Source organism: Cryptomeria japonica, chromosome 8 (genome assembly GCF_030272615.1).
Source record: "Cryptomeria japonica chromosome 8, Sugi_1.0, whole genome shotgun sequence".
NCBI classification, from domain to species: Eukaryota; Viridiplantae; Streptophyta; class Pinopsida; order Cupressales; family Cupressaceae; genus Cryptomeria; species Cryptomeria japonica.
This window is the reverse complement of record NC_081412.1, coordinates 30,901,277-30,917,678: the sequence shown is the minus strand read 5'-3', so window position 1 is coordinate 30,917,678 and position 16,402 is coordinate 30,901,277. Positions and strand designations below refer to the sequence as shown.

At 35.6% G+C, this 16,402-nt stretch overlaps 2 protein-coding genes across 2 annotated transcripts; one reads left to right on the top strand and one right to left on the bottom strand.

The window, feature by feature from the left end:
• Window positions 1-583: 583 nt before the first annotated feature.
• Window positions 584-3,522, top strand: LOC131034613 (pentatricopeptide repeat-containing protein At4g14050, mitochondrial). Its single transcript, XM_057966158.2, has one exon. The coding sequence runs from the start codon at window positions 896-898 to the stop codon at window positions 2,834-2,836; it is 1,941 nt and encodes a 646-aa protein (XP_057822141.2). The 5' UTR covers window positions 584-895; the 3' UTR covers window positions 2,837-3,522.
• A 470-nt stretch (window positions 3,523-3,992) lies between these two features.
• LOC131857485 (leghemoglobin reductase-like) lies at window positions 3,993-4,526 on the bottom strand. The gene is made up of 2 exons (XM_059210132.1): window positions 4,307-4,526; window positions 3,993-4,219 (listed from the first exon to the last, which is right to left on the bottom strand). Exons 1-2 carry the CDS (start codon window positions 4,524-4,526, stop codon window positions 3,993-3,995), a joined length of 447 nt encoding a protein of 148 aa, XP_059066115.1.
• Between the last annotated feature and the right edge of the window lie 11,876 nt (window positions 4,527-16,402).

The window sequence follows — 16,402 nt, the reverse complement described above, 5'->3', positions numbered from 1 at the left end:
GGATTACTCCTTAAATTGTGAGCAATTTTTTTCCTAATGGCCTTAGCCAAACATTACATCAGTTGGCTATATGCCAAAAAAAACACCCACACATGCAAAGTCACTTTTGACTACTTCCTTTTGAGTTGAGGAGTTGGACTCCTACCCTATGGGGAAAAGCTTATGTGTTCATATTAAAGGTGTCCAGGTTTTTATTGTGCCTTTGTTGTTGAGCTAGGTAGTATCAATGCTACTTGCGATCAAGACTTAAGAAAGCTAGAAGATTGTTGATCATCCTTGCAAAGAATTTTACCTCTAAATGTTTCCTATAAGCCAAACTACCTTCCCTTTCCTTTAAAACAACAAACTATGCTAAATGACAACATACATGTTATAATTTTATTTTAAATATTTCTAACTCATAGTTTGATAAATTATCCAATTAATTTTGATTATAAACCTTTTATTAAATACTTTATTATTTAAAAGTAATATAAAATCCTCATTTAATAATGTTTCAAAATTACTTGTTTCATATTGCCAACCCTATCCATAACATCAAATGCAAATGCAAATGCAAATGCAGATGAACAGTAACTGCATTCTGAAGTGATCACTGTATATCTTTGGAGAAAGTGTTCCTTAAAAACTAAATTTCAAATTTAAATCTCCGTGGCTTCTCTGCTCACTGCTGCTCACAACCCACCTGTAGTGCCTCATTCTCTGCTAAAAATTGGTAACATTATAAAAGGAGGATTCTGCTTCCTTGTATGAAGCTCATCCACATTCACGGGACTAAACAGGAGTTCATAAAACAACTTTTGAAGACAAAGACCATGGCAGCGTTTCATTATAATTGCCATACAAATATATTGAATAACAGTGCGCTTTTCAAGGCCTGAATTAAAATCATCCAATGTCGATGCCATCCACCGCCAATCTCAATCTCAATATCGTAGCATTATGTAGAAAGGGTTGTTTAAAGGAGGCGCTACACATTCTGCTTACCACGCACAACCCCACTGTAAACCCTTCTACATATCTTCAACTATTGCAGACCTGCATTTCGAAGAAAGCTCTTTCAGAAGGTAAGCGAATCCACTCCCACATCAGTGAGAGGGTATTCGAGTCACTCTCACACAAACTTTTACAAGATACGCTTATACGCATGTACTACCACTGCGGAAATTTAGTGCATGCCCGCGAAATGTTTGACCAAATGATTGAACGAGATGTTTTATCATGGAATGCGATCATTGCAGCGTACCGAAGACATGGGTGTCCTCACGAGTCATTGGCACTGTTTCACCAAATGCAAGCAACAGGTGTCCAACCAGATCAGTTCACCTTTTCCAGCATACTCCAAGCCTGTGCCAAAATAAGAGATTTGAAACACGGTATCTGCATCCATCAAAGCATAATAGAAGCGGGTTTTTTATCAGATTATGTAGTTGCAAATGCCTTGGTAGATATGTATGCAAAATGTGGAAGCATACAGAAGGCACGCGATATGTTTGACAAAATGCCTCATAGAGACGTGTTCTCATGGACTGCAATGGTTTCAGGATATGCACAGAGTGGTGTTCCTGACGAGGCTCTAAGGCTTTTTGAAGAAATGCCCCAAAGAAATGTCGTCACATGGAATGCCCTGATTGCAGGATATGTACAAAATGGGTTTGTTGAAAAGGCTTTGGAAACTTTTAAGCAAATGAAATTGATGCATGTAGAGCCAGACACCACAACCTTTGTTAGTGTCCTCCCAGCTTGTGCCAAAATAGGAGCTTTGGAGCAGGGCAGGGACATCCATCAAAACATAATTGAACGTGGATTTCCGTTAGATGTTGCAGTTGCGAGTGCCCTGGTAGACATGTACGCAAAATGTGGAAGCATACATAAGGCACGTGAATTATTTGACAAAATGCCGCAACGAGATGTTGTCTCATGGACTACAATGATTGCTGGATATGCTCAAAATGGCTATTGCAAGGATGCTCTTAAACTCTTTGAACAAATGAAGCACTCCGGAACACACCCTAACTATGTAACTTTCACTTGTATTTTATTGGCATGTAGCCATGCAGGTTTAGTGGATGAAGGCTGTAAACACTTCAATGGCATGAGTGATTCTTATTATATCATGCCTACAAGTGATCATTATGTGTGCATGGTTGATCTTCTTGGCCGTGCTGGATATGTTGAGGAAACTCTGAACTTTATAATCAAAATGCCAATCAAACCTGTGGCAGTAGTGTGGACGTGCTTGCTCGGTGCTTGCAGATCACATAAAAATATAGAGTTAGGAGTATTTATAGCATCTCTTCTTTTTGAAATGAATCCCAAAAATGCTGCACCTTATGTTCTTCTGGGAAACATGTATGCAGAAATAGGCGATTGGGGTGAGGTTCAGATGGTAAGGAGATTGATGAAAGATAGAGGAATTAAAAAGATCCCTGGGTGTAGTTGGATTCAAGGCCCTAAAATGGTGCATGCTTTTTGTGTAGGCGACAGATTACACCCACAGACAAGGGAGATCATTGCAAAGTTGGAGGAATTGTCTTGGGAGATCAAGGCAGCAGGGTATTCTCCAGATTCAAGAACAGTTCTGAATGATTTGGAAGAGGAGGAAAAAGAATTACTTCTCTGCCACCATAGCGAGAAGATGGCAATTGCATTTGGATTGTTAAACACAACCCCTGGAACAACTATTAGAGTTGTGAAGAACCTTAGAATATGTGTTGACTGCCACACTGCAACGAAGTTCATCTCCAAGGTTGTTGCAAGAGAAATTGTTGTGAGAGATGCAAACAGATTTCATCATTTCAAAAATGGGCAGTGTTCTTGTAGGGATTATTGGTGATGGTAGGTTATTGGCAAAGCTAATTAAAGCAATCTGAAAACATCAGCCTGCACTATAATGAAGTATACAGTGAATAGAAAGATTTCGGAGAAAATTATCTAGAAAACTCTGAATGAAGAGAACTATAAGTGTAATTTGATACAAAATCTTCTACACAGTTTCCTCCAGAAGTTATCTACTGAGAACCTTGTGTTTTCTAAGGTGCACAATGTCAGATCTGAAGTGGCGAAGAAGGGACAAGATTTAATTTTCGGTTCCTAGAAATTTTGTTTTTTCATTGTGTTTGGAGATTTAGTCCATGCTGTTGACTTCATAAAATCAGGCGTATGCTAAGCAATTTGCATGACTGCCTGTATATACTGATGAGGTATTTGTTAAAGTTCTGTTGTATAATACAACGATGGTGTCATGATATTGAATTGTTTCCAAGAAACCTGCGCATGTCTCACCTGAAGAGCTGGAGAGCTTGGAGAATGGGATCAAAATAAAATGAGGCACTCTTGAAGGAAATGGAAAGATGATTGGCCAACACAAAATGTGAAAGGGTTTACAATAAATCCATATTTGGAGATGATAGGGAAAATATCTCTTGATAGTTCCAACTCTACAAAACCCTGTTAGTTTGTAAGCTCATATTCATGTGGATTTTTTTTTCTTATTTATAATTAAAGATTTCTTTTTTCTTTTTTCGATGTTTGTAAACTCTCTCTCTCTCTCTCTGTGTACCAACTATATGCTCATGAACAATTATGAGCAGATAAATGAAATCAAAAGCAGAATTAATAAGAAAATAAACAAGACACAATGCCATATTTATAGTGATTCATAAAAAATGGCTACATCCACTCTCAAGCAGGGCAATATATTATTCACTGTTTTTCAAATACACAATACACAATCTACACTCATTCTTATATACAAATGTTTAACTCTCAGAATATGAAGAGATAGGGATAAGAGGAAAGGAATATGAAGAGATAGGGATAAGAAGAAAGAAATGGACGTGATAGTTGCACTTCACATCCTCAACAATCTACCACTTGAAGTCCAACATATATTGCTATGAACAAAGATATCCCTTGCATTTCCATTCTTAATCTCACATTGTAATAAACCTCAAAGAAAATATCCAAGACTTAACTCCTCCAAATTATGTTCAAGAACACTTCCGATGAGTCTTTTTCAAGTGATTGCGGAGTGAAAAAAATATCTTATCAAAAACATCTTCTCCTACTACTTTTTTAGGCACAAACTCACCCATTAATCCACAATCAGGAACACCACACTCTACAGGTTCAAAATACACTCCTCCTCCATCCACAGAAGAGCCCTTGAACACATACACAAAATGGTCACCTGCTCGTGTTCCCCTTCTCTGCAACCCTAAACAAAGCATCCAGAAGTTTGTCATCTTCCTCTGCTAAGCTGCAGGGGTGGTTAAGGGATTTTTTGCTCTCCCTTTCATAATACTATTTCCACCATCTAAAAGATCCACCGAGACTTTACTTCCAAATACAATCTTTCCAGCACCTTTGACATAAGTGACTTTGTTCTGCTTGAAAAACCCTTCAATTCTTTTTGTTAGACCAGTCACAACCTTTGTTTTATGTGTCATCATTGCAGAGGCATCATTTTCCAATTGTCCCACTTTCACACCAACACTAATTGCACGAAGATAAGCCTCAATCATATTTATTGTCTCATCACTACGACCGATCAATTTCAAATACTCCAAAGTCACATGATCTATGGGAAGAATCCCATGCTTGCTCCATATTCAATAGTTGTGTAATCAGCAAGTAACCCATACCATCACCATAGAATTCAACAAATTTTCCTACATGAGAATGTTGCACAAAGAGGCTAACCCTCGATCCATATCTTCCCACAAACCACTCAAGTGTTTCTAGACTGCCTACTTCAAACATAAGTTTCTCAAGGCTCAGACACCCAATTATTTTTGCTATAGCATCAGTGGGCAATGATTCTGAATGTCTACTTACGCCATCAGCATCGATCATGACTAAATCTGCTCCAACATCCAAGCACCTCCCCGCCTTTCTAATTAATATATCCACATATTCGATCATTTCTTTCTGCTTAGGAGGATAAGCAAAGCACCCAAATAGTCTGTACTTTCATGGAATAGCAATTGCCTCATAATGTATCCCAAATTTAGGCTTTAAGTTTAACTCACTCTTTATCATCCTAATCAGTTGTAAGAGGTTCTCTATAGGAATCATGAGTGGGTCAACATTCAAATCTATGACATCAAAACCCAAGTCTTTGCATTCCTTTACATATTGTCTGAAAAACACTAGGCCTTCTTTGTCGTGAATGATCAACCCAATCAATGGTACCAACATCAACATTGTGCTTATGAGCTATGCCTATTATTTTCTTGATAAATGTTTTTGGCATGGAGCTATATGATCCTCCATCAAACTTCAACCATCCACAAATGGTCCAAACACCTCAAAAATATCCTGAAAATTATTGCAGTTGTGAATGGTCAAATCTATGCCGTTCAAAAACCCATATTTTTGCAAATTTTCTTTACCACATTCAGCCCCTTCAGATGAGCTCTACTTCCATGCTTTTTCTAGCTTTGTATTTCTAAAAGTGGTTTGAAAGTTGTCCTCCATAGATTTATATTCTCCTCTACCATTATCATCAATGTCTTTAATTGTAATAGATTCCAACATGCTAAGAAATTCCTCAATGACTGAATCAGCTACATCATATAAATTGTCCATCTAACATGAAGCCTCATTGAAGGCTTGGTCCACCTCATTTGCACAAATATTCTTGCTTTCAGATTGCTCCAAATCCCTCTTTCGAGTAGCCAAGGCCCCACACAATGATAGAGATTGTGTAGGCAATGTGAGTTGAACAACTCCCACTTCAGTGTGACTCTCTACTACATACAAGGTGCCTAATTTTCTGCCCTGAGCAATTACCAAGGCCCATTTTGTTACTTTCCATCTATTGGATTCAAAAGTGACTTCACATCCTTGAGAACCTAATTGTCCAACTAAGATTAAATTTTGTTTTAGATGGGGAACATATCAAACATCATGTAGCAGCCAACTATTTCCATTCATTAATTTTAACAAAATATCCCCTTTCCCAATAATATCACAAGATTTATTATTTTGAACAAAAACCTTACCAAGTTCACCACTTTGTAAATTTTTGAAATACTATTTGCATGGAGTTGCATGAAACGAAGCTCCCGAATCAAGAACCCAAACATCGGTTGTAATTTCTTCAAAGGTTTAGAACAAGATCATCTTCTTTGCAAACTACATTGGCTTCATCTTCTTTTGGCTCATTTACATATTTCTTTTAAGACCAACAATTCTTTTTGATTTGGCCTTGCTTGCTACAATACCAACAACCAATATCTCTACCTTTAGATTGTGATTTTTCTCATGATTTCTCATGACCTCTTGGACTCTTTTCTCTTTCTTTTGATCTTCCCTTGTCATCTACACTCAAAAAATTACCTATAGACATTGACATGGTTTAAAGTTTCATGTAGAATAACAAGATACATGTGTATGCCACAAAATGATAACTTTGTTTAATATTACCCTCAAAATATGATGCATAATGCCCATTAGGAGAGCTATCATTGGGATCTTCATGTAGTGTATCTTGTAAAAAAATAGGTGTATGCATATGATTTCCAAATAATTGAATACTAGAAATTTGAGAAAAATAAGCATGAGGCCCACACATACTAGAGCAATTGTTAGAATGCTCAATAAAGACACAAGAAAGATCAATGAATATGTTGTAAAATAAAGTGAAGAAAGCTTGCAATATGAATTTAAACTTAAAGTTATTGCAAATCTGAAACTAAAAATCAACCATTAATAGTGATTATAGAATCAAAACAAGTACAAGAAAACTATTGCACAAGAAACACTAGATTTATGTGGAGAAACCCTTTCCACAAAAAACTCCATCACAAAAAGAGAGGCATGTATATTACTAATCCAATGAAGAATACAACAACAATACACTTCTCTATAAACCTTTGCAAAACTAAAGAATACAACAACAATACCCTACAAACTAAAGAAAACTAAATAAAGAACATGAGCTCAAGGCACCAATTTAGAGGATATTGTGAGGATGAATAACACTATGGTATCAACAAACAACAGGCAACAAAACCACTTGGAAAAACTCACACCCACCTCCCAAAATAACCTCTTATAGATGGTCTTACAAGTATCGTAAGGATTCTATCATAAATATTGTCATAGTCATTGTCATAGCTATAGTGACTATAATTATCATCATATATTCTCTTACAACTCCTAACAAGTGTCCAAGCACCTCAAAATAGAATATTCCAAGGGTGGTCACCTAGCTAGGTCACCTAGCTATTGTCCTTTTCCTAGAGGACAGATGGTAAATAACTTTGCCTTTACATGGTCTCTTTCACCAAGGTTGGTTAAACGGTTTAACATCTTATGAGTAATTTACAAATGACATTAGGAAAAAATAAAGTAAAGGATTTACAAGGTTGATGAGACCTAAATCGTAACAGAATACACTATTAGAAGATCGAGACATTTCAAACCATAACAAAGCCTCATCATTTAAAGTTTCTCAATATGCATACATTAGAAGTGAATCATTATGCAAGTGAATAAAATACAGGAAGATAAGAGATTTAATGTGTAAGCATGTTCTTATATCTACTCTAAAACCATCGATCATAATATTGTTAATGATACATGCATTAAAATAGTAGTATCTAAACCATCAAAATAAATTGAAATATTTGTAGTGCATCACTAGAATTTATCACTTGAGAAGAATGATTTGTTGGCAACAAGGCATAAAACTAAGAGTTGGGCGGGTGGGGGAGGGGGCGGCGGAGGGGTGAATTAGTTTTCTCAAAATATTTTCTTAACTCAAACACAATTTCAAATTTGATAATTAACAATGAAAGCATAAATCAACACCGCATCAATAACACACACAATACCAAGCTTCTTGACGTGGAAAACCCAGTCAAGGGAAAAACCACGGTGGGAACCTACCCAACCCTGTTAGAAGTATATGAAATATTACAATGAGAAATGGCACAAGCATTTAGGCACACTACCTAGAGCTCACTGCTAAAAAACAACAAAGGGCTACAACCCAAGGAAGACTCACTATCTTACTGTAAATGTAATTCAAATTTATGTTCAAAATTTGAAGTTGTAAGAATTTAGATATTCTTTTACTTTCTTATTGAATTACTTCAATGCTTAAGGAATTTATTTAATCTTTTACTATTTGTATTGACTGTTCCTTCTTATATTGCAGATTGTTGTAGATAACATTTATTGATTTCGATGATATCTGCAACATTCCTCATGGCATATATATATATATATATATATATATATATATATATATATATATATATATATATATATGGCGGGCACGGAGACGGGACCCGCAGCTACTAAATTAGGGAGGATCATTGCAGATCGGGGGTAGTCCAATGGTTGACTGTTTGGGCATCCCCGCTACGGTGGCTTCGAGGCGTGGTCACTGGGAACATAACCCCGACCTAGTGATAAACCTTCAGTCGAGTTCGATGAAGCCATAGGGGACTGTGATTGTTTCGGGATGAAATGCTGCTATGCGAATCTAATGCTCTGTGGTGGAGAATCATACCCTCAACTTGGGAAGTAACGAACCCAAGGGGATAGAACATTTCACCCTGTGCGAGCTAGGAGACCCATTCTCTTAGTTTAAGAGACTGAGACAAGTGGGTACAGTTACTTATCCGATCCAGCATGTATGTATTAGTCTAGCATCATTTGATTCTCACTCTCCTCCTCTATCTATCCATAATTGTATATATATGTGTGTGTGTGTGTGTGTGTGTGTGTGTGTGTGTGTGTGTGTGATGCCCAATGATCAAGGCATGCCTTGATCGGGCATGTCTCTTGACATGCCCGATCAAGACACGTCTTGATCGGTTCACAAGCATCGATTCATTAAGGTGTTTACCGATAACTATCGGTTCAAATCAAATGCTATTTAATTGTTATATTAATCGATAACAAATCAATATGTTTTGAATGTTATTTTATTATTATGATAACCGATAACAAATCAGTATGATGCAAGTGCAATACGATTATAATGTAGATCGACAACAGATCGGTATTAAAGAAAGAGCAAGTTTAATATGATAACTATCATTGTTATCATATGATAACATCAATCATATGATAATTATGATAGATAACATAAATCCGGCCTGCTTAATTATAATCACACCACAACATAAGAAATATGGTCATAGCACGATCGATGGCAGATCTGTAATGATGTCCAAGTGTCGAAATGTGCAATCCGATGCTTGGAATATGAAATGCATATAAAGATGATTATAACAAGTTTATTCACTCAATCATGAAGTCTACCATTAGCTTGTAGTTACATCGATAAGGTAGATGATTGAATGAGAGATAAATGAAATCTCTCATTCGATCATTTATCTTACCGAAGCTACTTAGTTTCAACACTCCCTCTTAGCTAGGGAAGATAAATGGAGACCTATGTAAACATTGAAATAAGCATCACATTTCTCATAATAGAATGTATTACATGACCTCGTAATACAAAGGATCAAATCACATATGCTCATGACATGATGTATCACATAACAAGTGACACAAGAATATATCACATCATCTCGTGATATAGATATCACATAACACATGATATCAGTATCGCATAACACGCGATACCTTGGATATAAAATACTTGAGAATGTTGAATTCCCTTATATCCAAGTTATGGTATGTGCACTGACATTATGTCACATAATGTCTACCATAACATATCATGGCACATCCATGAGTCAAGATGATATCAAGTCAGCATGATATCAACATTACAAGATTGTCACCTTATAATGTTTAATACAAGTGTTCATTGTCTAAAAGATCGTCACCTTTTAGAAATGTACATAGAGGGTGGAGCCCATAAAGTCATAACATGACAAAAGAATTTTACACATTAAACATCTCATATATTAGTAAAGATTACAAAACAAATTACAACTCAATCATACCAAGACCTTTCCTGAAGTGTTCAACTTTCACTCTGGATAGAGGTTTGGTAAGTATGTCTGTTGTCTGGTCTCTTGTACTGATATATTGTAACTGAATTACATTCCTATCCACCATATCTCACACATAGTGATAAGGAATCTCTATGTGTTTGGATCTATCATGAAATATAGGATTCATAGAGAGTTTTATACAACTTTGATTATCACAATGAATTATAGTAGGTTTTAGTGGCTCACCGAATAATCCCACAAGTAGTTTTCGGAGCCATACTGCTTCTCTTGCAGCCATGGAGGCTGCGATATACTCAGCCTCTATAGAAGTCTGAGCTATTGATGATTGTTTTCTGCTAATCCAAGATATCATGGCTGAACCCAAAGTGAAGCAACACCCTGAGGTGCTTTTCCTGTCAGTCACACTTCCAGCCCAATCCGAATCAGTGAACCCATGAAGATCCAAATCAACTTTCTCATACTTGAGTCCATAGTTAAGAGTACTTTGAAGGTATCTCATTATATTTTTCACAGCCATAAGATGTATCTCCTTAGGTTCACACATGAACTGGCTCAAGGCATTTACGGGATAACAGATATCAGGTCTAGTATTGACCAGGTACATCAACGATCCAATCATCTGTCTGTAGAGAGTAGGATCTACTAATGGGGAGTCTGTTGCTACCTACTTTAGTTTGTGAAGATTTGTTTCCATAGGAGAAGTCATGGGTGTGCAGTTCATCATACCAAATCTCTTCAATATGTCTAAGGTGTACTTTCCTTGATTGAGTACAATACTGTCAATTTTTTGTCAAACTTCCAATCCAAGGAAGTAATGTAGAAGGCCTAAATCCTTCAAATCAAAATCCTTTTCAAGGTCTTTCTTACATTTGCCAATAAGGCGATCTTCTCCTGTAATTAAAAGATCATCATCATACAAGATCAATATCAACATATCATCTTTGACTTCCTTGAAGTATAGATTTGGATCTGCATCATTCTTTGAGAATCCCAATCCCATGAGATGGCTATCAATTCTTTCATACTAGGCCCTGGGGGCTTGTTTTAGTCCATATAGGGCTTTCTTTAATCTGCACACATGTGATTCTGCATTGTGGATCTCAAACCCTTCTGGCTGTTCTAAGTAGACTTCCTCCTCAATTTTCCCATTCAGAAAAGCAGTTTCTACATCCATTTGATGGACTTTCCAACCTTTAGCTGCTGCAATGACCAGTACTACTATGACTGAGGTGTATCTAGCAATTGGAGCAAATATCTCATCATAGTCTATTCCCTCTTTCTGTGAGAACCCCCTGGCTACAAATTTGGCTTTATGTTTCTCTATGCTACCATCTGCATCATGTTTTATTTTGAATAGCCACTTGGATGAAACAACAGATTTTCCTTTTGGCCTAGGAACAATTTCTCAAACATCATTGTTTAAGATGGATTTATATTCCTCAGACATGGCATCTTTCCAAACTTGATGTTTAAGAGCTTTTGATACATTAGCGGGTTCTAATTTGGAGAGATCATTCATTAGGGCTACATAGCTAGTAAATTTTCGAGGCCTCTTACTTTCTCTAAAAGTCCTTGAAGGAGCTGCAAAGTCCCTTGCATCTTCCATTGTTTTGTGAGCCCATAGAGGTATTTTCTTAGGGATTTCTTGGGGAGGAATCTGTACTTCATTTTCTTTTGAACACTCCCTCTAAATCTCAGGAGTGGGATCCTCTTCTAGGTCTGAAGATGGAGCAAATATTTCTGACTCAATAGAGTATTTAGCCCATCTAGAGCAATGAGCGTTAGCTCTTTGCTTTGGATCTCATATCCAAGCGTTGCCAGTTCATACCTTAGGGCTAATATCCACATAAAGTATGCATTGATTGACTCTCCTTTGTTCATACTTATGTGATTTATTTCCCTTTTTAGAACCAAGGTTCTACTTGCATTGTTTATCTTGAATGCACTTTTGAGTGCTTTGAACATACGGTAGGCAATTTCATGCTTTGTTATTATTGGCATAATATAATTTCTCACTCCATCGACTATGATCTTCATGGCTTTTTCATTTCCCTCAATCCATGTCAATTTGTCAAGTTCATTCTCTAGTTCTTTAGATTCAACTCTTACAAATGATTCAACTTTATTCTCTTTTAGAATCATCTTAATTCTGAATTTCCATGCTGAAAAATTATCGCCTCCTTCAAGTCTATCCTCAAATCTAATAGCATTAGCCATGAGAAATGTGATGTTTATATCCTCGATTTGAACTTCTCAAATTTGAATGCCTTAGGTTCGATCAACCTGGCTCTAATACCATGTAAATGTAATTCAAATTTATGTTCAAAATCTGAAGTTGTAATAATTTAGATATTCTTTTACTTTCTTATTGAATTACTTCGATGCTTAAGGAATATATTTAATCTTTTACTATTTGTATTAACTGTTCCTTCTTATATTGCAAATAACATTTATTGATTTCGATGATATCTGCAACATTCCTCAATATATATGTGTGTGTGTGTGTGTGTGTGTGTGTGTGTGTGTGTGTGTGTGTGTGTGTGTGTGTGTGTGATGCCCAACGATCAAGGCATGCCTTGACCGAGCATGTCTCTTGACATGCTTGATCAAGACACGCCTTGATCGGTTCACAAGCGCCTATTCATTAATGTGTTTATCAATAACTATCAGTTCAAATCAAATGCTATTTAATTGTTATATTAACCGATAACAAATCGGTATGTTTTGAATGCTATTTTATTATTATGATAACCAATAACAAATCGGTATGATGCAAGTGCAATACGATTATAATGTAGATCGATAATAGATCGATATTAAAGAAAGAGCAAGTTTAATACAATAACTATCATTGTTATCATATGATAACATCAATCGGTGTTATCAAATGATAATTATGATAGATAACATAAATCCGATCAGCTTAATTAAAATCACACCATAGCATGAGAAATATGGTCATAGCACGATCAATGATAGATTTGTAATGATGTCCAAGTGTCGAAATGTGCAATCCGATGCTTGGAATATGAAATGCATATAAAGATGATTATAACAAGTTTATTCACTTAATCATGAAGTCTACCATTAGCTTGTAGTTACATCAATAAGGTAGATGATTGAATGAGAGATAAATGAAGTCCCTCATTCAATCATTTATCTTACCAAAGCTACTTAGTTTCAACACTTAGAAACATATTCAGATTACATCTGGAAGATCATGAATTGAGAAAATAGAATCTCCTAATGCCTGGTTATAGTTTCGGTTAAGAACATTTTCTGCTCTTTCACACTTCTTCACACCTGTTTGCACCACTTCACTGTTTCTGAAAGATTTAAACATTATTCACACACATAGATACATCTGCAACACACAATTATATAGATATTACATTTATTTATGCATATCATCAACCTATCTTTCAAGGTCGGCTCAACACACATCACAAATTACAAAGATATAACCATACACGCTACAATAACATATGCGGACCAAAAAAATGTTGACTAAGACATAGTATGGACCTAATTTAATACCTCGAACATGAAACAGCTCCAAGAATTATGCCTCGAACAGCTGCAACACGCTACAAACATCATGTTGGCCAAGAGCATGAAGAACACCACTAGACAAAAGAAAATCATCAATAAATTACACAACGATCAATGCGGATCACCAAAACAAATAGCACACAATCTAGAAACATCCACAAGCATCATGAATTACCACAAAAAACAACCGCACCAACACCACTTACTAGAATCTTCATCATCATTATACCGAACTTCAAGAATACTAACTGCAATGATTGTCAAATTGAAAGATTCACTTGTGGACCTCCAAATCATGAACCATTTGAATTGGGGACACACCAGAATGTCCCAAACACTTTTCCAAATCCGCAAACCAAGATATTGCAATGCAGAGCAAAATCCAGAACACTGATCAACACCGAACAACTGAAAAAACCAACCGCAATACCGGATCTCATAACTCGATCAAATATCCATGCGAACCACTGGAACTTGAGCTGAATCAAGTAGATATACTTATCTCAAAACCCTTTAATCTGCAACAACTCATCTGCAACACACTGGCCAAACCAACTCACTTAATCTGATTGCAGTACTGGAACACACAGAGAAATGTGTTGATAACAATGACAACACATCACTCCAACACATCCAACATGATCATCATTAAAAAAATCATTAAGAAATAAGGAGAATACACCACCATCATTAAGTTTAATAATGTCATCACATGAATGATAAATCCTATATACATCTATAAAATTTATATTGGTTAAATAACTAGATGTCTGTAGAATAGGTTCACAAATTTTGTGTATCTTAAAAACACAAACTACACTATCATCACATAGTGAAGCAACAATAACATCAAGGGGATCCTCATGAAACAAAGAAACATTATGTGAGGGGGGAATAAAGAATATATATATCAATAATAAATAATCATGTACCTCCTCATCAGATATAACATGAGAATCACAAAAGATTCTTAATGGAAAATCATTATCATTAGTTGGAAGACTTGTGACACCCTAACTAGACTATTGAAAAACAAATCAAGTTTTCTTTTTATTTAAATGTGAAAATCTAAATTAATATATTGTTGGCTAACATATTTGTCCCTTTGAAATTTACAAATAAAGACTCCTTTTTGCCCAAAAGTGAGACTAAATTGTTACCAATAGTTGGCTAAACTATAAATTAGTTTCCCTCTAAATTGTATTAAAGGTACAACTCCCTTCATTATATTTGTGATATCTGATTTAAGAAAAGTTAAATGCAGGTATACTTTTCACCAGAAGGTAGAAAAGGCAACAAATGCTTGAGCATCACTATGCTATAGGCATGAATGACAAAAGTGAAAAAGTAAAACTCTAGATTAACGACTAAATTTAAGGTCCAAAGACAATTCATTCCTCAAATAAATCATGACTAGTATTGATAAATCAATATACAATACCAACGTGAGAAAATATTTTAACCCAAAATGAATTTCAATGAACTTCAAAAAAGAGAGTAAGTATTGCTTCAAATGAATATTTTTACCCACAAAGAAGTAATCACATTCATAAACTCATTTGAATTCAAGATTCAATATGAATATCAAAGAAAAATTCACATTTTATGCACACAAACAATAAATCTTTTAATGGATGAACATTTTTTTTTTATTAATCTTCTTCTTGACCGTTTCTCACTCTTTCACCACAATATAATGGGGATCAAAATTCGAACCCTTCCAAAGTCCTTAAGACATATTTATAATGTCCATATACGTAACTACCCAATTCTTGAAACTGATTCTTTTTAAAGAATCATTAAAAATAGTCTTTTTAAGAATAACACAATAAAAAGAGCCATGGCTGAGGTGGTGCCTTGGAGATTCCTTGTTGAGTTTGCTGCTACTACACTACTCTAAGATTGTAATCCTTCAACACCTTTAAAATAGTCGAGATTTCCTACTCCTGCAAAATGAAAATGTTTTGGGTCCTCAACATCCATAAGGCTTTGCCAGATCAGATGACTTCTTTTTTAGTAACAAAGGCTTTATCTTGATTTGCACACCAAGTTGGGGAGGAGTCAATTCTGACCAACCTATTTTTATTTTCCTCATTGAAAACCTTATGATCTGAAAGAGAGTCAACTATGTTAATAAACTCAACTTTCAACTCATCAACCATGGTATCTTCAGAGTTTTTTGGCTTATGAATTTGGCAACCAAAATTTGTGAACTCCTATGTGATTTATCCTAACATTTTGTTTGCATCCTTAAGTAGTTTTCTTTGTTCTTTGATATTTCGTTGCAAGAAAGTATATTTCCATTTTAGGCTCTCCATCTAGATGATACACTAATTCTCTTGGGTAATTGTGATGATTTTCTCAGCAATGGAAAAATTTGTATCTAGTGCCACAACTCTTTGAGCTCATCTATTGCTTATAGACGCACAACTTCCTCTTGTTTGGTGGTTTCCACCTCAGAATTGACATCATTTCTCATCAAGGTAAGTTCACCATACAACTTTCTCATGTTGCACATATGGATGTCTTTGTTGTCATTGATGACAAACCTTTGTCAATCCTATATGAACCTGTTGTTATTGGTGATCCATATTTGTATATTTTTAGCTAATACATGGTGTATCTAGTTATTGGTTCGGATGTCTAGTACATAACTCATTGTAGATTCATGTTGTGTTGATGAAATGATGTAAGGAGATGATTTGTTATGTTTTCAAAAATCTAGTGCTTCATACCTAGTCTGGAAGTAATTATATTATCTTCTGTATCTACTTTGGTGAAACTTATTGTGATCTAGAATGAGTGTGTGTATCAGATATATCTCTGATGACCATGTTGTCCATTTAGATTTCTTTTCTCATCATTACTTTTGGGGTTGAATTGTTTTCTTTTAGGTCTTG

Excerpts from the sequence above, each read along its gene's own strand:
- LOC131034613 (XM_057966158.2), top strand. The coding sequence starts at position 896 with ATGTCGATGCCATCCACCGCCAATCTCAATCTCAATATCGTAGCATTA.
- LOC131857485 (XM_059210132.1), bottom strand. The coding sequence starts at position 4,526 with ATGATTGAGGCTTATCTTCGTGCAATTAGTGTTGGTGTGAAAGTGGGA. Across the intron at positions 4,220-4,306 it reads TCTTTTAGATGGTGGAAATA|GGTTGCAGAGAAGGGGAACA; the intron begins GTATTATGAAAG and ends TGCTTTGTTTAG.